Raw genomic sequence first — 25,876 nt, forward strand, 5'->3', positions numbered from 1 at the left:
TGATATGCATGACCTACGGACAGGTAATTCCAGGAGATTTCCTCAAAGATTACTTCTTATTGTACTCTTCTGAGCGGGTTTATCGAAGAAAATACCAGTTGCATTGTTCAAGATCCTTTGACTTCCCTTTTATCCAATAGGATACATGTTAATAAGGCTTCCTTCAAAGATAAAGGAAGTATCTGTTTTGTCCACTAAGGTGTGTCCCTTGGTTGTACATGTAAGTGGGCCAGGTGTTGGATTGCATCTTGAATTATCATATTCATACACAAACACAACAGCTGCAGGATGGCTTGGAAAACAAAACTGTGCAGCACTGAATCTGCAATCTTGATACGAAGAAGGTTAGACATCCAGGTAATAAGATGAGCAAGCTAACAGTTGCTGAAGCAACTGAATAGATTCGAGAAACGGTCAGACGTTTCAGGTAGCATCCACTACCTTTCGTTAATGACAACTGAACAGATCTGTAGTTCACCAGGTTTTAACCAAAAGGTATGTCTGTCTTGTTTTGTTGTAGCCCCATACCCTCTGCCAAGGTTAATACATGCTGATTCAAGGCCATGTGGACGGAATTTCCTTGTGCCTTTCTGTGATTACAAGATGAATCACTCAGCAGCATTATTGGATTAGACTGGGATTAGACCAGATTTGGAAACTGAGTGAGAGGCAGCCAGTGGTAATCCCCTTGACTTATTAAATATAATAAGGAACAGCGTGGATCAGTTGGGGAAATTCTCAAGTAACACTGGGCAAGGTCAAATTGGAGTCTGGAGTCCCCCTCCCCCATACATGTATCTAACTAAAACTATGTTATTTGGTAGTTAATTGTTATGTCTGTCAAGGCGGCAATTAAAAACATTGTGTTCAGGTTTGAATGTTCATTGTCAGAAATATTTTCATGTACATATCAGTGGTAACTTTTGCTCAGCGTGATTTAAAAAACTACTGCAAAGCAAAGAGGAACACATGTTAACACAGATTTCTCTAATGTTGTATTCAATGACAATGTTGCTGTTGTCTGGTACCTGTTTTGGTGTAAAAACAATTGAAATTCTGATGTACTAAGAATGTTGAGTCAGGCATGGAATTCTAATTCCCCATTTCCTGCCAGTAACCTTTACTTAGATCAATGTAAGATAACAGTCATTATTGCTACAACATTTTAGGGTATTTGTAAAGATTGTCATACAAGCTTTCTGTAGTATGTGTGCATTGATATCTGGTTCAAATTCCTTACCTCGATAATGGAATGAACAATGTACAAAAAGATATCATAGCACACACAAAGAAAACGACTGACTGATATTAGCATTCAATCAATTTTCCTTTGAGAATAAATGAATTTCCAACTATGGTGAAAGTTGGTTTCAAAAGACTTTGCAGCAAGGTTGTGTTATGGATAGATATAGAAACATAACTGTGCAAGGTTGTGTTATGGAAAGATATAGAAAATATCTGTGCCCAGCACAAAGGAGCATTCTGTTTCACAAGAGATCTCAAGCCTGAAATAAATTCCTCACAAGTTAAAGTGCTCAGCCAACCTTGTGAGATGGAAATGAGCAGGGGGAATGTGTGTGGGCCTCAGGAGAGTGGGGAGTAATTGGATGTTATCTGCTCCAATGATGCACACAACTGGTGGGATCAGGTCCAACTCTGCCCAGCCAAGCAGGCAATTTTGGCTGCACCTCTGGGGCCTTGCCATTGATGATGTAAAACTTAGCATCAGTGGCCATAAACTTGTACAGAAGAATTTAAGTGATGTTAAGTTTCCTCGGGAATGGTTTCACCCTAGCTTGTTAATTTCCACTGCCCTGACTTTTAATTGCTGGGACCCAGCTCACCTAACTTGTAAGAAGATTTGTCTGAACTCAGCTACTTTTTAATTCGCGTTTCTGCACCTGTTTAGAAGGTCAGTCAGGATGCTGCAGTGTTGACGTCAACATGCAGGAGGAGCTGTTGAAGTTTGATGTGGACCATATGGCACGGGCTAGGTCAAGGCACACCCATTATCGTCAGTCAGACTTAACCTCTGTCGCCTTTTTGTATGGAGAGGATGTGTGATCTTTCCTGTGGGAAGAAAAGGCCAGTGATCTAGTCCAAGCAAACCAACGCAGAAAAAATAAACCCCAGCAGAAAAAATAAACCCCAGCGAAAGGCAGCCTGTCTGACTGACAGACCAACAGTCTGGTGTCCAGATTGATGGAGGAAGGGATTAGAATCCTCCCAGTAAATTTACCCTTCTTTTACATAGAACCACAACGTGTTTACAACTGCCGGTCACACCGGCTTCATAATGGCCCAATCATGGAGCTCGCTTTATGCCAGTTTGTCTCCAAATTTTTACCCAGTTTGTGCTGATGTTTAACTTTCCGTCTGTGGTCATCCTTGTGAACTTAAGGGTTGTCGTGGGTTTGTGATGAGTTTTCTGGGCAAACTGACAGAGCTTAATCCGCAGAGCCCTGCATATGGATCCTGTTGCCTGTGTTTGCAGGTTGACAGTTTGAGGGTAGCCGTCAGCAGATCCAAGTGTTTACAGCAGGATGTCACGAGAATGTGTTTGGTGGTCCTCTGTGTGTGAACTGCTAGGAAACACTTATGTACACTATAGCTACCCTTAGCTCAATACTTCAGGTTCAGTTTGAACAATCATTGTAACAGCAGCGTGTTAGCTAAGTTTTGTTTGTTCTTAAATGTACCACAAGAAATTACCTTGTATGAAGTCTGGAAATGTTTTGTTAGCATATTCATATGTTAAAATTTCACCTGATATTTAGGCTAGTGGCTAGCTGAACATCTGATGGAAATAACACATTACGTAGGATATAACTTTTTTTTTAAACACCAAGATAACATATGCACTATGAAGACTGTGATGACATTTACTCTTTGTGAATGTTATAGTTAGCTAGGAGAAGTAAACATCCCAACTTTCTAGGGAATGTTTGACTTCCTGTAGAGGAGAAACAAGGTCTCAAGGCCAAGTGTTCAGCTGGATCTGAAGTCTTGAGACTGTGATGTGAAATTCTGAACAAGCTTGGTGGAATTTCACTGTTAATGTAGTTGCGTCAATTCTGGACACAATAACCTCAGGAGTGCATGTGTGAAGAAGAGGAGGTACATGTACATGTACATGTGTATGACACATTGATGAGTTTGTTGAAAGAGTTGCTCCTTGACACACTTATACATAATAGTGTAGATGTGATCATGTGACTGTACTTTATACTGATGGTGCCTTTTTTTCAGTCCAAATCATCAGCCGCCCCGGATTGGCCCGACGCCGCACATATCACCAATTGTAGGACCAAACCCGAGCTTTTCACTATCGCTGACCAGCCACACACCGACGTTCTCTCCCAGTCTGGGTCCGCCGCCGCCGCCACCTCATACACCCCACAGTATGAGTATGTTCTCGACACTACCCCCGCCGCCACCGCTAACGTCGTCAAGCTTTAGCCTCCCCGGAACGGGTCCCTCGTTCGGGGCAGGTAGGGGTGAGGAACTTGTCGCTCTATCTATCTGCAACATCTCAAAGAAATTCTGAAGTGTTGTTTTTAACAGCATTTTCTTTTGTAATGGCTCTCTACTAATGTAAAGAAACTGTTATTCATTGGCATAGTTTATTAGAATGTTATTCACTTATTTTGGTTTGCTAGTATTCATATATGTTAAGAAATTGTTTGAAAAGATAAAGATATCCTGAAGAATGATTGGTGTTGTATTGATTAATCAGTGTGCAATATATGTGTCATTTTTCAGTTGTTTCTATTTGCATGTGATGTTTACAATGTTAGGAATATAGCATGTACTGTGTTACCACATATAGCTCTTGCATGCTGTGATCTCTCCATTATAAAGAAAAGCAGAGACAGAATGTGAACACATTGCTTTGTATGATCTTGTAAAGGTACAGTAGTTGCACTATCTAGTGTCAAAGCTTGAATGTTGCATGTCTGTGTAAGATGGTGAGCCAAGAGGAAACATTGGCAGTTGTTAAGTGTTGCAATCTCTGTCTACTAACACATTTTGCCCCGTACACAAACACATAACAACCATGCATGCACACAGCGTCGCTGGCCGCAGATGTCCAGAAAACTCTCCTACTTTCACTCACTGTATTCTTCTGTTGGTTTGCTTATTGTTAAGGTGACGAAGCAGTATTTAGTCTGGGCTGTGACATGTTTTGAAGTTGCTATCTGCAAAATTTGGCCATGATTAGTAAATTGAATAAACACCATACCGTCTATGGTTATGCTATATTTTTTCCTGGTTCACACTGTTTTGGTGTTTTTACCTTGCATCTATTGATGAAACAGCACAATTTATTTTTGTCAGATTTTTTGCTTGGTTAAGTTGTTCCCTCCCAATAAAATGTAACGGCAACAACTAAAAGAGAAATTATGTTTGAAACTTTGAGAAAGCAAGGAAAGTTTTGACGCCAATATAGCCTAGCTTGTAACTAAATGTGACATACAAGTTTTTAAAGTTATATCGTTCATGTTGGAAAAAAGTCCATCATATTGTCATGAACTTTGGCTCATCAGTGGTATTAGCTGCCAACTTTTGCCCTCCCGTCCAAACTTTCCCAATCCATGAGGGGACAAATTTCCTTTTCTTCTTCTCTGTGTTAACATTTCCATCTGTTTATTTTCCAGAGCAAGATATGTTGCGTCGCGAGCTGGACAGTCGCTTCCTAGCATCCCAAGACAGGCCCGGACCTGCGGCGGAGGGGAGGGGACCCGCTCCGGTTCGGCCGTTCCTTGGCCATGGGGGGGAAGTCCACCAACATCAGCATCAGCATATGCACCAACACCAACATACCCACAACCATAGCTACCACCCTCCCCTGCCGCTCGGAGGATCCCTCGTCCCCACGCCCGCACCCCATATGGTACGATCTGTTACTCTGGTAAAATCTAGTTCGGTCCTGTTATTTACGAGAGAATTTTGTTGTTTTGTTTCCCCTCAGTGCATTTGAGGTATCATCCGTTCCCGGTCTTACCATGGGTCAGTATGGCTACTTGACTTGTGTGCCGTGAATGTGTGGCAGTGGTCACTCTTTGTGATTTGTAAACCTCTATGCAATGATCTACAGAATAATCTATCAACAAACGATCAATCTCGTCTTCAAAAGTGTGGTTTGCTGTGTGTTCTTCTCTCACTACTGAAGATAAAGGAATCATCACACACAATCCTTTTGATTCTCTTCCTTTACCAATCTTGATGTTTGAACAGTACCTAAAACGTAAAGAACAAAATCTTCAGTTGAAGTATGATAAAAAATCAACTAGAAAATGTACCATTAATGAACTATGTACATGTATGATGTTCGTTATCGTGGTAAATTGTAAACTGCATTGCTGTGAATTTTTTGTTCTGTGTGTAACATTCTGTGCCATAATTGCTTCAATGATTTTGTTCCAAATGTCTAATCCTGTGATGCTATCATTGAACTAAAATATCTTGCTGAAAATAGAATTTTTCGACAAAAAAGAAACATAGCCAATGAGGAGATGAGGATGAATATGACAGTTGTGATGACTCACAACTGCCATATGCATCTAATTGGTTAATCAGTTGCAACTAACAGCGTCTGATTGGCTATTGATCATGTGATGGGATGAGGTGGCTATGAGCACAGGTGTGTGCATGAGCTTCTGAAACTTTGAGCCCGGAGTGACAACTCTCTCCTGTTAAACCTCCCGCAGTTTGACAAGTTCCCGAAGATCGATGCAGCTCCGTTTTATAGGCCAACTGTAAGTGTCATACCTTACGATGTTTCTTTCTTGCCAAAACTGCCTCTCTGCACAGCTGCCAACCTTCGCCATCATGCCGCATCATTCCACGCATGATCCACCGCCTCCTCTCTATCTCATAAAGCCTACATTTCTCATCTTCAACTCTTCAGTGGGTTATCCCACAAGCAAGCAATTACAGGATTTGCTGCTATGTTACTATGACAAACTCACCAAAATTACCCAATGTTTCTGTACAGTATCTGCACTTGGATTATGTAATGTGTCTGCTGACAGTAACAAATCATGCTTTTAACATGTTTCATAACCACCCAGGTTCATGACAGTGTACATAGAGTAAGCTTTTCAAAATTGCAATGTTGGATGATACTCGCAGACAAATAAATTTCATAAAACACATTTCAAAAGACAAATTGTTAGACAGGAAATCATATGCCATGTAGTGTCAAATGCTTCAAACCAAGGTTAATATGAAGTGTTGGTTCAGTCTTTTTCCTGTTACCCCCTCCCATTATTTTGTTACTTCCCTGCTGCAACTACTTTTGGCATGAGCCAGCTTTACAGCCATGCTTTTCATATTCATTATTTACTGTCACTATGTAGGCCTCATGCTGAATAACCACCAAATTTTGCTTGCCGCAGCTAAATGCATCTCTCTCGCTGAATAATGAAGCATCTTCCTAATGTTCATTGTTTGATCTATGTGCTAGCACTGCTAGATAACTATGTATATGTGTTAGAGCTGGAAGAATGTATCATTTCATTATTGCTGCTTCTGCTCTCATTGAACCCTAATGTTTTTGTTGCAAACATCAATTTTGTATGTACTGTATTGCAATGTAGTGGTTCGTCCATTGAATTGGACTTAAGTCCATTGCAAACTTATGTGAAATGGTATATCCTAGTCACTGTGTAGTTGAATAACTGAAACTATTAAGAAGCAGTGCAAATTTGTATGTTTTCATCACTGTGAAAAATGTTTTTGTCAGCTGTCCCTAAAGTAGCGACACAATCCTGTTTTCTGCAGTTGGGGAGCCAGTTAGGGAGCCAGTTAGGAAGCCAGTTAGGGATCCCACCGTACCCTGCAGGGTTGTCACCCATGCTGCCTCACAACGCTGGACCGTTTGGCTCAGGAACACACGGAGCATTCCAGCCTAAGGTACGGCCGCAGTCTGTCTTGTAGAAAATGTATTTAGGAGAAATTAGTTTAGATCGTAGACTGTTTAAGAGCAATTGTAGCGCTAATTTTTGTCTTGCCAGTTCGGTAGATAGTGCTTTGTCAAATAAGAGTAGTTGTACATGTACATTTGTTCTAAGGTAATGATGAATAGTTACTTTAATCTAGGTCCCAAGCCAGTCAGCAAAAGTTAATGCTTAAAGATTTTCAACGCTCTAATTGCATGCTTCAGTGTTGTTCTTGCTTTTTCCTGCTTCACTCTACGGTACCCCAGGGAACAGTTTGTGCATTCTGATTTGTAGTTCTTCATTGTTGGATGAATGCACAGGGTTGTCTCCTGGTGTACAGTCCCTATGACATGTATCCATGCCTTTTCTTTGCTGACGCAGGCCGATGATGCCCGCAGCGGATTTCCCCTCGGTAGGATTCCTGGGGCACCTCTCGGCATTTCCAAAGAACCCACCCCAAAGGTGCCCATTTACAATCTCTCTGATACATCTCTTACAATGCCCACTCAAGCTCACAAACCGATGCTTCACATAACAACATATTTACATATACCTCAGGTATAGGAAGTGGAGACAATACATCATAAAGGTCATACCACAGTGCACACTCATACCACAAGCACGAACATGGAACTGATATACATGTACATGTATCTCTGCAAACTGCTGATACGCAGTCTTGTATCTGTAGCAGCACTACATACTCTATCATCACAACCTTCAACCCTGAAACTATAACATTCCAGCTTTGGGACAAAGACTTGCTGAATCTGCAGGAAGCTAGACGGTGTTGTCTGTAACCAAAGTAAAAAAAAGGCAGACTAGAATGATTACCATACATGTAATACTAATGCAGTAATAGATTTTCAGGTTGGTTAGATCTTTGCCCCTATGGCCTTACCCATAACCTTGTGGAAACAGAAATGTCAGTTAGAAACAATAGCTTTTGATTTCCCAGTTGAGTCCTCAGGCCCTTCCCATCATCCTGTGGGGTGAAACCTTCATTACATTTAGCTGACCCTTTACCCTTGCTGATTGGAAGGTCAAACCCCTGATTACCAAGGTCAAATGAAAGGTTGCGTTTTGAGTAGGAGTTGATTTGTTCAAATTAAATTGGGAGTTAGCCTGTAGGCTCTGAGAGAGTAGGTTGTGTATTTCAGGAGAAAATGGACAAGTCTGCTGGCCATGTACAGCACATGTATACTGCAGCCTGGTGGCATGTGAATTTTGTCTGTGCTATTGTCTCTTATATCCTACTACACTGATGGTGATGACATACGCCCATCATACACTACAGCTCTCCAGTGTAGCAGTATATAGATAGAGATATGATAAGCACTTGCACCAGATAATAAGCATATCTACACACACTTTTTGAACAAACACAATTCATCATACATATGTACACACACTTCTCCTGCATTCTACGTCAGTCTGCTGCTGTTCTTCCCTGAATGGCACTTTCTGCTCTATGCCCACTGCATAGTGACTGACTGGAAAGTCCAGTGTACTTGACAGTTGTGTAGGCTTGAGTAGGTCAGTGCAACACACTGGCATACAGCACTGATCTTTGCTGCACATTGTTTCTCATAAAATCTAAATGTGCCTAACTTGTTGAATCAGATTCACAAATGTCGAAAGCTTCAGTGTCATTTTATCATTCAAAGTGATGTGCAAAAGAAACATGTTACCCAATTTGCCACATACCGGTAACATGAAGAAAGTGTCAAGACCACTGGACTTACTATAATCAATAACACAATATTTATTCTGTGGTGTAACAAAGGTGCATTCTGTCATTACTAGGATAAGGCAAGCTATACTGCAGTACCATCACACTCCAACATATGGCTGTACTCATCACACAACCCAAAAATATACCCAAATCTTCATATAAAGTTGTATCCCACCCAAGTATGCTGTAAAACAGTATAATCCACATGTTTCTCTCACATTTTGAAAGTCTGATTACAAACTGGTGCTAGAATGTTGGTGAGGTGATGTGTACAGACACATTTGTAATAGCATGCATTTCTATTGGAATTAATGTATTTTTGTACTAAGGATCTTGCACGTTCTTGTGCTGTGTTTTAGCAGAAGACAGGCAAGTGGTGTGCAGTCCACGTACATGTAGCCTGGCAGATCTACCATCATCAACAAAAGGTGGGGAATATTCCACAAAACCAACCCTTGCTTTGGAATTTCTCTTTCTCACTGTAGCTTTCACAGTATACTGTAAATGAAGAAATGTTTGCACTGGTTTTATGTTGGCGGTTTTCGCGGTGAACTCTTTACCGCAAACTTAAACCACAGTGAAAAGTGTTTCAATTACATGTGACTGTAGTGCTACTTTTGTTTCAAACGTGAACTGAAAACCACAGCAAACACTCCATTTTCTCTCTACCATGAAATTAGTTCCCTGCGAACATAAATGCATTTTACAGTAATTGATTTTCTATGACAATAACAAACTCTTGCTACAAAAAAGACTTGCACTTGATGAGGAGTTCTGGGGCTCCCCCATCTATGTGTAAGCACGTCAAACCCCCATATGATGGGGAATAAAAGACGTAAAATTGGATAGAGAGAGAGAGATTTTCTATGACAGGTAACATTTTGCTTTTTGTCCTTACAGGCCAAAGCCGAGGCGCAGGGTGAGGGGCACAAGCCGGACCTGTTAGGCCGACCGCCTGGCGGTCCCAACATGTTCAACATCCAGCACCGCTCACACGATCTGTCATGTCCAACCTCCATGCTACAGTCAGCTGGTAAGGGACTGTTTCTGTGACTGGCACTCAACTAGAGCAACAATCATTCAACAATCTAGTAGTTGGAATGGGTGAACTAAATCTGAAATTCACCTTTGTAGGAACTGATGTTGTACAAAACTTTTAATATCTTCCTGTCAGAATTTTAGTAGCTTTAAATCCTTAGCAAGAGTCATCTCTTGTTCATGGTCTGATATGGACTGCTACAGTGTTTGCAGAATTGAAGGCTACAGTTTGCTTGTAAGACTGTGTTTTAAGTATCCAATATTCCATTCTGTTTCAGGTGGTTTGCCACACACCCCGGCGACTCCGTTTGGTCCTGCACCTGGGCCCTCAGCTCACAACTCCTTCCTCAGCCCGCCTGGTCCATTTGGGATGTCACCGTTTGCTCGGCCCAACTTCGGACCCCTGGGAAGCGCACTAGGATTCGGTGGTCTTGGTATGTCCTTGTGTAGTGCATTAATTGATGTTACCATTCTATCTGTGGTCCACGTTTATATCCTGAAGCTTGTTGCAAGAGTTTTCCATGATATGCATAACAACCTTGCACATAAACATTTGTACTTCCGTCCATGCTAATGGAATGAGGTACAATGTAGATAACTTGTGTAACAAACAGTCATTGAAAAGGCATTGCACTAGTAGTAAGATGGAATCTTTCTTCCATTGCAGGGAACGGCACCATGTTTGGAAACCGTGAAATGCCGGCGATTCCTGGCCTAGGGAACCCCCACGACCCCTGGAACCGCCTCCACCGGACCCCACCGTCCTTTCCAACGCCGCCCAACCCCAACCCGTGGGGCCCCAGCTCCCTGAAGCCAGAGTCTCAGACAACCAGTCTGCTGTCGGAGGCGGAAAGGGAACAACGGGAGAAGGAGAAACAAGAAGAGCGGGAGCGAGAGAAGGACAGGGAAAGGTTAGTGATGTTGTACTTAACGGAATGGGAAACAGTTATAAAAGAATCTGTGGTTTAACCTGTAGTGGATGGAAGTTGCCGATTAGCTACCAGTCCTCTATTAGTTACGGGATTAGGCAGCAGGGAGAAGGTTAAGGCAAAACTGCCAAATTATACCAAAATTAAACCTTCAAACATTTGTCATTTGTCATGTAACTGTGAGCCAAGACTCTCTTGGTACAGATTATACGTCATTACTAACAGTATAAGGAGTTAAGTTTTATTTTTAAACATGCAGGAAATGTATCAGCTTCGAGGAAAACTACGGTCTGATAAAGATCTTATCTGACATGGTGTTTTGTTTCCTTCATACTGAGTGATGGCTCTTCTCCTTTGTGTCCTATCTCTAGGAAACGAGAGAGGGAACGGGAGAGGGAACATGAGCGAGATCGGTCAAAGTCGCCGTCCTCGGAGCACCACAGGAACGATTCTCGGGACCATATGAAGGAACACGACAGGGAGAGGAACCATGCCAACAGCCTCGACAATGGCGAAAACAAGTCTAGAACTGAGGACAACAGGTCCAGAGACGGTCGCGATTCTGCTAGGAGCACAGAAAACAGACCACTCCAAAACGGACCAGACAGTCGCATCTCCCCATACAGATTTCCCGGTGAAAAGCCCAGCAGCCAGCATGATGGCAAGTCGGACAGTGCCTTTAACAACGTGGCCAAACCTAACGATGTCAAAGTCAAGGAGGAGAAGAGGGAAGAGGACGGGGAGGTTCTGGTTGTGTCGGAAAGGCAACGACACAGTGCGTCATCTTTAGAGCGTATGGAGAGGCCTCGCAGCGAGGCAGACATCACTTCTCATCCCGGCATTGTACCTACCATGGGTTCTATAAGTATGCTGGAAAGGACTCGTATGATGGCAGGGCAGTTCGGTCTGCCTGACCGCCCGCGCCTGCCTGGCCCACACCTCGGGATGTGGCCCGCAGATCCTATGAGGGATCCCTTCCGCGATCCGTACCACCGTGCATTCGACTTCAATCGGGCAGAGCTTCACAGAAATGACTTCATGGCCAGGGAAGCCATGATGCGAGATCACATGATCCACCGGCTGACGGCGCCCAACATGCTCCCGCACGACAGATTCCGAGAGCGAGAACCGCTCGAGTACAATCGTGACAGCCTTCTGCGCAACGACATGGAACGCGCTGCCCACCTTCGCCCCGACGACCGCGACCGGTTCATGAGGGAAGAGTTTGAGAGGAGCAAAATGCTGGGGATGGTTCCCGGTGGGGCTGACATGCACCCCATGTACCCTGGCGGTATGCACTACCCCCGCCCGGCGGCCACTCCACCCTCCTCTCACACCAACTCTGTTCACAAGGCCAGCACCTCTCCGGCCTCCAACCCACCCCCTCTCATTCCATCTGCAAGTGCCAACTCTGCACCCAGGAGTACGAACAACTCTCCTGCCACAAACCCTCGCTCTGCGGGCGGCAGCCCTGCGCAGGAGCAGAACACCAGCAAGGACAGGGATGTCTCCGTCAATTCCAATGAAGACTCGCAGGCCAGATAGCCTGTGCACTCCTCCAGCTCTGCAAATGTCGGTAGGAGGTGCTGTTGTACAGCGTGTAGCTATGTGCAGGACCACTAGACATCACCAGGAGGTGCTTTTGTACAGAGGCAGCCTGGGTGCTGCTGTTTCAGACTTCCTTTTGGACTCAAGAAGAGCCACTGTATTTGTACTGCAGTTTGGATGGTTGTCACAAGGTGTCAGTTATGCACAGTGAAGCTGGCCGAAGTTGGACCATTCAATCACTCATACACATATTTTGTCTGCAATCATGCAAAAGAAAAAAAAGTGACTGCCAAACTGTGATGTGGATATGAAGAGAATTAATGTAACATAGCAATGGTGCATATCGTCCTAGAAGATTGTGTAATTTGAAACCTTTTCAAGGTTTGTATGTGAAGATAACCTTTATGAACTGCCAATGAATTGTGAATGTTTCAAATGTATGAATCATGCGTGAAAACAGTCAGATGTTTGAATCATGCGTGAACACAATGAGAAATGGAGGACATTTTAACATGGTTTTTAGTTTTTCTAACTCATTTCTTAGGATGTTTGTACAGAATATGTATTTCTTTTTTTTAAAGACATTAATTCCTGATGACTAGCTTTTATGTCCATTTTGGGGAATTTTAACACATTTTTCACTGTCATGAGTGTGAACGAGAAAGCCTGTTGTAAGTTGTGGTCTAACGTGAACTTAAAGATAAAATAGGAGACCAAAACTCTATATTTATCCGCTGAACTAACCAGTATGATTTTTAGTCGTGATCACAGGTTTGGTATACAAACGAACCAATGTTGTACAGATTTCCAATCAATGTGATGTAAATTAATTGATCATAATCATTTGTTATGGAGAGAGAAGCTTGTTGTGACGTGCCCTCCCTACTGTAGCCTTCAGTCTACATCTACCCAGTTCTGCTGTGCCAGTGATGTGGTCATTTCAGGGACACAAATTGGTCATGTTTTGCCTCTTTTTTTTTTCTGTCAGTACATATATTATAGCAGAGAGGTTGGATTGAAATAACACACCCTACAGTGCACATTACACCGGACAAATGCTATTATCCCCAGTCTCACATATTTTGGTGAATGATTCTTGGACTCAACAGTACATAAATTGCACTTACTCTAAGTGATAGCATTCAGAAGATTTGAAGAAAAAATGACTAAATGTTGCCTCTATAAATCCTAGGTCCACAGACCTTGATGCAATCTAGAACAGCCATTTAAGAGATACTGAGTTTCTCATTAAGCTATGCAGTACAGTACCACTATTTCAGGTCTTCCATCTTGACCTTGACCAACTTCTAGCAAATTCAAGGTCAGACCCTTGACCTGACCACTTCACTGGCACATTCTGTTGGGAGGGGCATTTGTACAAAGAGCATTGGTGTTGTAGTTTCTTCGGAATTTTGTCCTACTATGTAGAGATTTGTCTATATTGAATGTGAGAGGCTATGTATATTTTAGTAGCAAAAACATAGAGGAAGACCTAACATCACCCGTGTAGTCAATTCCTGTGCTGTGATGTTGACGTCCTTTTAGCCAGAGTAGGTTGCCCAGAGAATTCACAGGGATGTTTTATGTACCTTCACAGCGAAAAATGGAACAGAGATGTCTTATTGTCTTCTTTTGTACTTTTAAGTCCTGAAAGGACTGGTGTTGGGGATGATGAAAGGAAGTTGTTGCTACATATCTGATATGTAATGTTCTATTTGCCCAACAGTCGTGTGGGCAACAGTCATTCTTGGTGTTTCAGCCCCGACATCCTTGTATGTACGAAATTCTCTGTACAACAAAGGTATTCCATCTCTGAAAGGCTGTGTCCTTTTCGCAACAGGCATAGTCCTTTTTTCTGTGATTTTCACATGACAAAAGACCACTAAGAGAACTGCCTTCTTTCTCAATCCTTGTTTGCAAATTGCAGAATCCTTCCAGAAGGATTTGTGAATGCTCTTCTATGCTATGTTTTGAGAAGAAAGATGTAGGACTGAATCACCAAACATTGTTGAAAAAGTTCATGTCAGAAGCTGTGAAATTCTCTGGTCCAACACCATAGGTCTAGCACATGCTCCGTGTGATTTGCCTGTTGTTCATGTCCCATCTGTTTCATCTACAAGAAACATCCATTAAAGAATACTACAGAATTCACAGGTGTGTTTTTGTTTAAATTGAAACTTGTATCTTGTAAGCTCAGAATTACATTAAACCGAGAATTCAGCCAGTTGAATTCAGAACTGAATTATGAATTGTCAGCTCAGCAAATGCAGGTTGTGGACACAACTGCATAAGGGTTATGAAAGTTTCACCATTTAAAATTTGTTCCCAACTAGAAGGACCGTTCTCGTAGCATTTTTCAGGGACGGTCTCACAGCGACACCTATCGTGTAATGTTAGTATTGCAGTACACTTGTGAAGAGGTGTATGCCTAATATTAAAAGAAAGGATATCTCTTTGAGCCTGTATCTTTTGCTTTTTTTATCAACGCAGAGATACTTTTTATAAGGGTCCTCTCTGAACATGATGTAGAAGTCAAATGTTTTTTTTTTCTTAACAGAGGGCGAACGGCACAATGGGGCAACATACTTTATAACGTACACAATTCAATATAGAACTTTGGGTTCACTGTCTTTGATGCGAACCAATTCGAGCTTAAGCTAAAACATCTATTTTTGTAATCTCAGGACAGCAACAAGGAGAGAAAGACTAAATAATAACTAGTTATGCCGGTCATACAAACCAAAAGCATCGGTATGACTTCAGTTGACGAAACGAGACTGTGAAACATGGCTTACCATATGGACGATCGGCGCGGTTCAAAAGAGACGACCTGCGGCTGACTGAAGTACTGCAACAGTACTGCCAGGAGCTCTTAGCACACCCGTTCATTAGCACCATCACATTACCCCCACAATGAGAGGTGATAAGTTCATACACGAAACACGTTGTACAAGCCATTCTAGCTGCCAGAATGGGGGTGTTAGATTACCGAGGGGTGAATGACGGTTTAGACTTACAGTCGGTTATACTGTGCCATGGCCAACAGTTGGGTAATCGGGACTTAGTATGCACACGGGCGTGACCTAGAGAAGGTCAAACTTGGTAGAAAGGGAGTTCATAGGTTACAGAAGTACACGATGTCCTGATTACCCGAAGGAAGATCATGCGACACAGGATAACTGCTTGACGATTAAGCGAGCCTAAAGGTCTTCCTACGGAGGTACGTCCAGGGAAAACAGGGTTGATTGGCCAGAAGAGTCAGTCCACGGGAAGGTAACCCACCGGAGGCCTGTGAAGAGATGAACCTGGACGCGTCGTTGTCAGCGCGGTTCAAAAGAGACACTATACGGCTGATTGCAGTACTGCACTACGAGCATTTTGGGTGTTGAGGTACGGCGCGTTGGAGTGACAATAACTACACAAACTTAAGTTGCACGTTCATCTAAAAAGGATTTACTTAAAGATTTAATGTGATTTACATCGACAATCGGTTATATTGTGCCAGTACGCTCTATAGTGCAACCAGGAGCCAGATTGAAGTAAGCGACCTCGTGCGACCCATCAAGGTCAAAGTTGATAGCTTACTATACCCTGATTATCCATCTAAAACCATCCGGCACAGTGTAACCGACTGTCGATCTAATTTGATTTTGCGATACTTGGTCTACTTAGTATATGAGGCAAGTGACTGTCAGTTGACTGTTCATCCGCTTATATAATAAACATACGCCAGAGCACAAAATTATCAAACAAGGACATACGAAACTTTATTTCTGATAAAACAAGTGATAGAAGATTTGTTGCCTAGATTTTTATTGTTGTGAACTGTTCTGCGTGTTCAATTATTGTAACAACCTTCGAAATGTAATAGGACGCAGAAGTTTATCACATTTTAAATGATAACTTCTCTATCATTGTGAGACGTGTGAATCGAGGAAATATGCACTAAAACGTTATTGGCTCCAACAAGCTCTGTGTGTCCTATAACCGTCGTTATCATTGCGATTGAAGAGCTTCTGGATCTTTTTATACGTACCATTTATCATTTATCATTGTGGTCATACAGAAGAAAATACAACATAGTGCAAAAATCGCATGTAAAAAGGACATACAGTCATACCGAACAACCTTCCTCCTATTTGAAAAAAAATGAACATAGAGGATTCAGTTTATCACGTGATTAACTGGTCCTCGAGTTCAATAATTTATACAGCCTTCGTCTTCATGTTTTTACTAGGATGTATAATTACAGCCAGTTGTTTTGGTGCCCATCTGAGTAATGAGGCTGTTGTAACATACTCACGGCACCTTGCCTTTTTCCGTCACTATAAAACCTTGAGGGATTGGGGTCCGGTAGGTATTGAGGGAGGATTCATTTGCGTACAATTACATTATTCTATCAACACATAGATATAAACTAAAACACAGAAGTACAAAAAAATCACAAAGCATTATCAGCTTTTGTCGTCATGGCGTCTTCGCGCGGGCGGTCTGTACACCTGTCTTGCTGGCCTTGTCTGGAAGGCAAAAGTCACAAATGTTAGTAAACTACATGTTTCCTCAATATGCAAGGAAAGTTACAGGTCCAAAACTGAGCAGACATAAAGTTATTACAATTACCGAGATACCCATATTCCTATATATATATATATATATATATATGCAAAGTGACTATGGTCTGCCACAAAAGATCTGTGTCTTTTCAGCTTCAGCAAGCATTAGAATCTCCTCTTACTGTCACTTCAAAACGTTTTACACATATTTTTTTAACATGGTGCTATAATCTTACTCTGTTTCTGCTAGATGTTGCTCCCCTAGAGTGTATATCTGTTCGGTCTTTGTCGGTGTCGTCCCCTTCTTTCTCCTCTCCTTTCAGTTCCTTTCTTATGTTGTGCTCCTTTCTTCCTTCCCCGGTTCCCGTCGGTCCGTGTTCTTTGGCAGCCTGCTAAACAGACATTAGATAGAAATCATTTAGGACCACAGGAAGAATAGCTGAAATGTCAAGTTACTGGATCCAAAACAAAGTAAATTGAAAGCCATTGTAAGGAAAACCATGACATTCGTATGATCATACATATTCAAACACACAGATGTCTAGATGTGAAAGCTTTGTAATTTACATAGAAAACATATAGTAGTTTATTTTCAAAATATATCTTAAAACTCATCAGTATTTCAGTTGGTGATTACCGAGCTTTCTAAAAGAAGATTATAAGCAATACATTAATAACTACAGGTAACGTTACATAAATGTGCGCCATGATAACAAAATGTTTCTTTCTATATAATGTCCTTGTTCATACCTAAAAACAGCCAATTGAAAATGATAAAGACTTCTATCATGACGATGATTTCTTTCATGATGTAAGAGCAACTCTCAGACCTCTGCCTCCGGTAAGAATTATGTCCGTAGGAATAAGAAGTTTTCTAACCTTCAGAATCTCAATTTGGGTCTCTAAGTCCCAGACCTTCCCAGACAACTCGTCTCTCTCTCTCCTGATCTTACTACTCAGTGTCTTCTCTTCCTGTATAAGAGAGAATCACACACATCTATCCATCTATCTATCAATTATAACATATGCAAATATAAAGAGCAATAGCAAAGGCCATAAAAGGATATAAAGAAATAAGCACTGTAAAAGAACTACATTTGTAACAGTTACCATTAGGAGAAAAAGCCATATGTGGCTGGTTACATACTCACATTTAGCATAGTCGTGTACTGGAAGATGATCTTTTCTTCGTTTTCTTTCATTGCTTCCAGTGTGTTCTGAAGACGTAAGTTGTAGTTGATATAGTCAGAGGCTTTGGATCATGCTACTGAGCTTTGAAATCGACACACAAACAGCTACTAAGTATATCATTATCAGATGTGCTAGTAAGACAATGTATATGTATATGTACATAATCATTTCCCAGAAGCCCAAACTGTATTATGACATTTTTGTGAAACGATTTGTATCATATGAGCGAAAATAGACTACACAGGTTTGGCATGATATTCTATAGACCTCAAACTTATAATTGTCTGTGTATTGTAAGCAATTTTCAGAGTAACATCTTTACTTTAAATACTAAGTTACTTAGAAACCTAATTGTAGGACACTAAATCCCTTCAGCGGAAATGGCAAAAAAACAGTAACATGCTCTACATTGTTCTTATGGGCCCTCGTATTTACTGTACCGTACGGGTACAGGTCTTTCCACTCACCCTTACCTGAACGAACTGTTTCCTCATGGTTTCCATTTCCTTCTCCTTCTCACTATCGTAAAGCTCACTTAGCTTCTCCTTGGTGACCAAAAAAGTTATTATAATTTGATAGGTATTAAGATCATTAGCTTGTTGTGAATATAACGTCTAAGTAATTGAACAAGAGTTGACAGAGTTGACAAAAAGATAAAGTTCTTTGATTTGAGTAAGTTATTCCTTTACCTTTTCTTTCCTTGCCTCCTGAGTTGCCATCTTTTCAGCCGTTTTCTCCCTATGCATTTCTGACACCAGTTTCCGTAGGTCTTCATTCGATTCTTTCAGATCATCCTATAGATTCATTAATCAACTTCATCAGCAAAAAAGTCAAAACATTATGTACATTGCAATTTGTCAAATAAAAACAAAATTAGACAGCATTCTCAAATTGTTCATTGTTGATTTGGACATTCTTTCATATTGTCCCGTGAGTACAATGTAATCCTGAAGTTTGTAAACCTCTTAATCTATGGTGTTGTTGAGAAGAAGGTATTAAAGATGAAAGGCACATGTCCGACCTACCAGCGCCTTGGACACAGCAGACCTGGACTTGTGTGGACTCTGGCCTATGTTCTCACTCATGTCCAGGGATTGGTCAAACTCATCAGCTTCTTGGTCACCACTGAAAAATACAATAAACTACAATGTATTAGTTACAGCACATATATACAGTGACTGTTTTTGTTTTCACCTTTCAACACAAAAGAACAAGTAAAAATGTGTAGTGTTGGAAAACCAAGCATGTTTGAGTTCAGAAATGCCTCTCTCTTATAGATGTAACATTTGAGATTATCATCATAAGTCACAAATGTTAGCCTGTAGTTTTGTCAGGTGATAAACAAACATTACACAAGAGTTTGAAGATCTAACAGCAGGAAATATTTAGTTTCTCGTTTGTCTTGTTTCATTGTAGTTTATTAATCATGGAAATGTGGTTTTGATTAAAATTGTGTACATGTGTCAAGAGATCGCGTAGTGCCACTCTACGATGAAAGTGACTAATATAAACTGCTAAAACACAGACAGACAGACAGACAACAATTCCCCACTTAGATCGACGGTCATGACTGATTTATGATTAGTCCTACCACCTCTGAACTGTACTTCTAGTCTCTGGCAAGTCTGTATTTTACAGTCATCTTTCCACTCATTTCATGCCAATCTACTGACAGTGACAGTGTATTACATACATTAACCTATACACACCGACAGAGACAGACACACTGAAAACATCTATTAGACTTCATACATTGAGTCAATGAATATTTTCCCGTACCTTGATGACTTTGCAGCATAAGACCTCAACCATTGATCGGTTCTCTGGCACTCGGTGTTGAGTGCTGCGAGGATGCGTTCGTCTTCTCTGTTCAACAGCATCGATGTTTCCTTGTCCCTTTGAACGGCGAAGTTCTTCTCCCTTTCCATGACACGGAGCTCGTCTTCCATTGTCCCCATCCTCTCTCTCATTTCGCTGACCTTCTCCTGTTAAAGGAAAAGGGACACTAACTCACTCAAACACTTTCACAATCACCAAGGACCACTTTGCTATCACACAATCTTTCTTGTTTCTTCCATATACACCCTTGTCAGAGACTTCCCGAAAGTCTAGAGTATAGTAGTGCCGTAGGAGGGTGTATGGCAGTATGTCCGTAAGAAAGAACACCCCTTTTACACACACACACACGCACACACACACACACACACACACACACACACACACACACACACACACACACACACACACACACACAAGCAAACAAACACACCTGTTCCAGTCTCATGCTATCCTCCAAGGAGCGCGTGGCCCCCTCCTGTTGGTGCAAACGCTCACGGACTCTTGTCACTTCACCTTCCATTTCCTGGAAAACAACACAGCACCATTCACCGCTCAGTCATCCATGTAATCCATGGTGACCGTCCCAATGCAGTTTGATTTCTTTCTTTCAAATACATATTCAAGTCGGGGGTGGCACAGCATACAGTAAATTAATTTTAGTTGGCAGGAATGTAATTTCGTAGAGAGGGAAAGGATCGATATCTAGGAGGCTTTCGTGTTATTGTTTTTTGTTCACAGTGAAATTGACAAAGCTGAGACAATTTTTCATTCGAGGTAGAAATACATTGACAACGTATAGTTCCAGTCTCTCTGTCTTTCCCTGAAGACCTTCTCAACATTGATCGTAACTTCGAAATGCCTACTAATAACTCTTCGATTCCTTCAAATTCCTCGAAATCCATTTTCGAGAAAGCCAGTTCAAAAAGCCCTATTCATATATATCAGAACTGATGGGACATGTAGCTGGCTGACTTTATCAAATTCAATCGGTCATGAAGTCGAGTAGCCGTCAGCACGGCGCGAGTCGCAAACAGTGGGAGAGCCCCGAGCTTTGACGTACTGATGTAAAACACGCGAGAACTTGACTATATGTTTAGTTTAGCACAGGCTTTTCAATTTCAAGTTTTGCTCCCGTTTTAAATGAAATCACCATTGAGTATAAGAGGAGATATGAGATTTTTTGAACTCTTGTTGTTCAATTTGAAGGAGCCTGATGTTGTCAACCTACCTTCCTTCTGCTACCCTCTTCCTGAGCAATCTCTTCTAGGGCCTGCGGACAATAGAAAATATTGAAATGAGCGTCAGAACGAGGCGCATGCCAGATTTACAAATAATCAATATCCATCAGAAAAGGACAGATCATACAAGAAAACGCAATAATACAAAACCATTGGTACTTACTCCCACCAGTATTAAAACTTGAATTTATAAGTGCAAATGAAGTTGTGTTTGTGAGAAAAACTGAGCTGTGCTTAAAATAATTTCGAAAGATTTTGTAACTAGTAATGAAATTTCAGCGTATCATAACATGAGCCTCTGTCGAGCTACATGATAGGCTTTTCAATTTCAAGTTCTGCTTCCCTTTAAGATGAAGTCACAATTGAGTATAACATAAGAGGATGAAATTTGTTAACTCTTGTTTTGTTTATCATTTTGAAGGAGCGTGTCCTGCTGTTGTTAACCTACCGTCCTTTTGTTGTACTCCTCCTGGGCAATCTCTTCTAGCGCCTGCGGACATTTGAAAATACTGAAATGAGCGTCAGACATTTTGTTTTGTATAATCAATATTCACCATAAAAGTACAGATCCTACAAGGAAATGCCATAATACAGAACTTCACGTGAACCATTGGTACTTACCCCCATCATTGCATCATTTGCCAGCTTGTTCGCCATGTTGACTTCTTGAAGTTCAACCATATGCTAAGGAGGATACAAAATTATTTGAAAAATATGGAGGGGTCTTAGTAGTAAGTCAAGGTACCAAGCTAACTTTTTTTTGTCAATTCCTGCTGTCTACCTAATGGTTTGATCTTCAAGCCATCGCTGCAACACTAATTCCTTCTTACTGTCACTACCCAATACATACTTTGATTTCACTGTAGGTCCTAAGTTTTCTATTCTGACTGGCATCTTACACATTTGACGTTTGATAGCACGACGCCAGAACACTGACCATTTGATGTAGTGCTGCTAACACCTAAGAATCTAAAAGCATGTCCATTGCATAAATATATACTATTTCAACTCTTGTCACTATATATCTATCTATCTACTATTCACACTTTTCACAAGTGCAAATCAAGTTGCGTTTGTGACTCGAACAACAAAGCACTGTTGTTGTTTGAACAGAGCATGGCTACCAACCTTTAGCAAACTGAAGTATAGCCATTTGGCACTCAATTCCCTATTGGTTACATGAACATGAATATCCAGAAAGGAAAACAAACATGTGAATGGAATAGCATGTCTAATTACAGCAAACTCATTGGGGGAAGGAAGGTTTTACTTTATTGAAATTCTAACCTTTAGATGGATCTCGCTCAACTGTCTGTACGTTTGCTGTTGCGTAAGCAGCATCTGCGGAAGAGGGCAAGGGAGGAAAAAGGTGGCGAGCTGTTATTGTTTCAAGCATATCAAGCTGTATTCCAGCAGTCAAATTCATTGTTAGGTAGCCTCTGAAAAGGTATTCTATTAAATCAAACTGGGAAATGTAGGTGGAAATAGCTGAGATATATCATTTATCTATTGTAAGCGTAGTCATGGATAGATGGCAACAAATTATCACTTATCAATAAAACTGGAGAAGTACTTTGTAAAGCATGGCTCGGGAAGCCTATCGACAAACACAATTGATACAGAATATGCTAATGTAGTTCTTTTCTACATCGTCCTAAGAATTATACGTTAATACAGAAATTTCACCTCCTCCTGCCTCTTTGCCTCCTTCTTCGCTTTCTCTGCGTTTTCAACCTGGGAATGAAGAGGGGTGAAAAATGTTAGACAAGTGAGCATTATAGCATGTTAGCGAAAAGATGACAGTCACACCATAAGAATCAAGGCACTGGCTGATAAGCTCTTTACAACTTATTATGCCCTTTCCATACCCCAGCAAATATAACCCTTCTTCAATCTTCCCATATTAGTTTTCCTCTTTATCATTTTTCTTTTCAAAGTAGGGTCAGTCGCCTGAAAAAGATAAACTACCCAGTGGTAGTCATTTTGTTAGCATAATTAGCAAATTTTTAATACATTTAGTACATGGCAAACGTTTGAATACATAATGATGTGTTGATGTAGCCATAGACTCTTCCATCCTGTTGTTAAATCTATCTCTAGGTAAGTAACATCTGAGTGACACTAAGTAACACATTAGAATTTTTTTTTGATTCTAGTTTTGGGAAAGGTGAAAACAACTAGCATTAGTTGTAGTACTCATTCCTATTGTGATCAATCACTTTTCCATGTACTGTACGTATTATCTATCTCTTCTTTATTGTTGTAATAAATGTTAAACGAGTTTGAAGGTGGAGGGCATATAATAAGCCACTTAGTTTTTCCCTTCTCCTGCAAATGTTTTTATCATCATGCAATGTTTATTGTACAAATAAACAGAAACAAACAAACAAACAATACATACCAGCGATTGGACGCAGCTTCTCAGCTCTTCATTAGAGCTTCTCATTGCTTGTAGCTCGATAGCCATCATATTGATGGTTCCTGAGTGAATACAGGGGATGCAATATGAAAACGAATGTATAGCAGAAAACAACTTCAATCCCAAAGAGTTCAGTCAACCATGTGATACAAAGTATTGACAATCAATAACGTTAACATTGAAAAAAAACACAAATAAACAAAGTCATGAAAAAACTTTTAGTTGTAACGTTGGGTAACATAAATTCGGGATTTTTCCGATAATGGTTGACTGAAATCAATCTAGCAGAACAATAAACCATCCTTTTTTTCTATTATTCTGTCAGTATCATGTACTATCTTTGCACTAATCATATATATGGTAGATTTTGTCTCTAGTCGTGCTGACACCATAATATTTCAACTTGAAACTACCGTCCGCCGCACGCACAATAAAGGTGCTGTCGGACAGGGGGGCAATTAATTCGGGAGAGAAGATTCGTCTTGAATATCTTACCGCTAATCACATTTTATACAGCAGCTATTCGTTCCATCCTTGGCTTGAGGAGAGTGCTATGGATATAGACGTGTCCAAGTAAAAAAAATACACGAAAAAACGGCCGTACCGCACACATCAGGCCAGTTAGGGAACAACCCGTGTGTTGAGTCGGTAGAACTTCACTCAAAGTCGGCCCATCGTCATCATCGGGCAACGTGTAACGTTACATTATTCATGGAAAGTTAGCTGGATGCCGTAGCAATGGTAATACTACTATGTCCATGTGTTCCTTGTTGTGTTAGGAGCAAACTTTGAGGAAAATATCTTCCTCAGTCCACTATCACACGCAGCATTTAGACAAAAAAGTGTTCCTCACAAACCTTTGTCGTCTGCTTGACAACAGGATTCTGGTTAACAATATGGCGGCGGGAAAATACACGTGCCGTAGGTTGTAGCAACAGAGAGGAGTTTTGATGATTGATCACACTTAGAATCCAGTTGCAGGTTAGCAAAAGAGATTGTAATAAGTTGTCTTATAAATAATTGTGTTTAGCAGGCAGGAGATGTGACATTTGTCTTATAAACCAGCGAACAACCGTGCTGGGTGATTCTCCCACGAAGCCCCCAGACTCTGTCAATAAGGGACGGAGAGTTTTTGACGTCGCCAACTTCTAATGCATGGTTATCGAAGCTTTTCAGTCAGTGTTCTGAATACGTTAGTCTATCTGCTTTGCATTGCTGGCGTTATAACTGATTTTGCATGTAGCACATATCCCTAAATACGCCGTTTTCGAAAAATCGCGAATTTAAGTACCCCGCGAATTTATGTTACCCAACGTTACAACAAAAACTAAAACAATAAAACTAGGCCAAATGGAACTGAGAGTTCCAAGTTAAAAATGATCGTAGCAAAAATATTGATATGACAGTACAGTATATGAAAAAGAACACAACACCATTAACCCCTCTCTTGTATAAGTCCTGTTTTTAGTAGTTGACTACCATTTGACTTTGTTCTTCTTCTGAAAAAACTCCTTGGTCAAGTTATTTGTGATTGTCGGCTTTGTTTACACCTTCCAATTTCCAGCAATCCTGTAGTTTATCTCTAAATATCTGAAAACGACGTACTTTTGAGTGTCAAAACACCAAGTCCTCATGTAGCGATAACGACAAAAAATTTCGTTGTAAATAACCCTAAAGCAAATGACGATCTGTGTGAAGGCTATGGGATCTCTTGACTACTCCATACTTAGGGGACACCATCTATCTGCTCTTTGCAGGGTATTTTCTACTGTAGCTCAAATAAAAAATACTAAGTGTACCTCAACGGATCCGGACCCCATACTTACAAACTTTGGCCGGTAGACATTACACAATGCAAAGTTATAGTTGTCAGCCTAGACCACAAGATGCTACAGCATATCAGATCAATGTCTTTCATGTTTTCTCACCTAGCTTTTCCCTATTTTTCTCCTTCTTGGACTTCTTCGTCATTTTGTCGAGCAGAAATTTCCTAGCGCGCTGCAATTTTTCAGACTGCGTAGTTAGGAGCAAGTATTGATTCCAAACAATAGGACACTAAACAATGGAACGTTGTGACGTTGTTCCGAAACGAGGCCTACCTATTGAGACGTCATAAAACTAACAATGGAACAAAGCAAAGTTGTTCCGAACGAAATCCTGCCTATTGATGACGTCATAAAAGTCACACTACATTTAGCCTGGAGAAGTAACAACAACAAAGATAGAAAATCTGAAGGTTCTCCGAAGCCACGGAATGCTAGTTTTTTAATATGAATCTAATTTGACTCTAAGCAAAGCATCCATTCTATCCCTATGTTAGGTTCAATATAACTGTCACCCTCGGGTTTGACCTTGGTGCTGAAAGAGTATTCAGCAGACACCGAGGAAGTCGTTCTTTGTTTTCACGTGACGTCACAATCATGTTCGAACATGAAAACGAAA

At 40.9% G+C, this 25,876-nt stretch overlaps 2 protein-coding genes across 27 annotated transcripts in view; one reads left to right on the forward strand and one right to left on the reverse strand.

Moving 5' to 3' along the window:
• Positions 1 to 14,341, forward strand: part of LOC136441901 (autism susceptibility gene 2 protein homolog) — a 227,259-nt gene extending 212,918 nt beyond the window's left edge. For 13 of the 20 annotated variants that reach the window (XM_066438456.1, XM_066438570.1, XM_066438521.1 and 10 more), the window contains 10 exons: positions 3,250 to 3,497; positions 4,659 to 4,894; positions 5,712 to 5,759; positions 6,787 to 6,918; positions 7,326 to 7,406; positions 9,042 to 9,107; positions 9,580 to 9,712; positions 9,996 to 10,151; positions 10,385 to 10,628; positions 11,018 to 14,341. In XM_066438456.1, the coding sequence (XP_066294553.1) occupies positions 3,250 to 3,497; positions 4,659 to 4,894; positions 5,712 to 5,759; positions 6,787 to 6,918; positions 7,326 to 7,406; positions 9,042 to 9,107; positions 9,580 to 9,712; positions 9,996 to 10,151; positions 10,385 to 10,628; positions 11,018 to 12,191 (2,518 nt within the window). In that variant the 3' untranslated portion in view covers positions 12,192 to 14,341. Of the gene's footprint in view, positions 1 to 3,249; positions 3,498 to 4,658; positions 4,895 to 4,972; positions 5,011 to 5,711; positions 5,760 to 6,786; positions 6,919 to 7,325; positions 7,407 to 9,041; positions 9,108 to 9,579; positions 9,713 to 9,995; positions 10,152 to 10,384; positions 10,629 to 11,017 lie in introns of all 20 variants that reach the window. The other 7 variants (XM_066438465.1, XM_066438487.1, XM_066438494.1 and 4 more) reach the window with 7 other exon arrangements.
• Positions 14,342 to 15,936: 1,595 nt separating this feature from the next.
• LOC136442034 (golgin subfamily A member 6-like protein 7) lies at positions 15,937 to 25,460 on the reverse strand. 7 transcript variants are annotated; one of them, XM_066438638.1, is made up of 16 exons: positions 25,363 to 25,460; positions 23,417 to 23,496; positions 22,702 to 22,749; positions 22,303 to 22,356; positions 21,637 to 21,699; positions 21,464 to 21,505; positions 21,006 to 21,047; positions 20,208 to 20,300; positions 19,718 to 19,923; positions 18,964 to 19,063; positions 18,628 to 18,732; positions 18,412 to 18,483; positions 17,899 to 17,964; positions 17,627 to 17,719; positions 16,984 to 17,136; positions 15,937 to 16,711 (listed from the first exon to the last, which is right to left on the reverse strand). In XM_066438638.1, exons 1-16 carry the CDS (start codon positions 25,403 to 25,405, stop codon positions 16,649 to 16,651), a joined length of 1,323 nt encoding a protein of 440 aa, XP_066294735.1. In that variant the 5' UTR covers positions 25,406 to 25,460; the 3' UTR covers positions 15,937 to 16,648. The 7 variants fall into 7 exon arrangements, with proteins under 7 accessions (XP_066294735.1, XP_066294729.1, XP_066294744.1 ...); XM_066438632.1 differs by having other exon boundaries at positions 16,984 to 17,139; XM_066438647.1 differs by lacking the exon at positions 21,637 to 21,699 and having other exon boundaries at positions 16,984 to 17,139.
• Between the last annotated feature and the right edge of the window lie 416 nt (positions 25,461 to 25,876).

The sequence above is a fragment of the Branchiostoma lanceolatum genome, chromosome 1 (assembly GCF_035083965.1).
Source record: "Branchiostoma lanceolatum isolate klBraLanc5 chromosome 1, klBraLanc5.hap2, whole genome shotgun sequence".
In the NCBI taxonomy this organism is placed as follows: domain Eukaryota; kingdom Metazoa; phylum Chordata; class Leptocardii; order Amphioxiformes; family Branchiostomatidae; genus Branchiostoma; species Branchiostoma lanceolatum.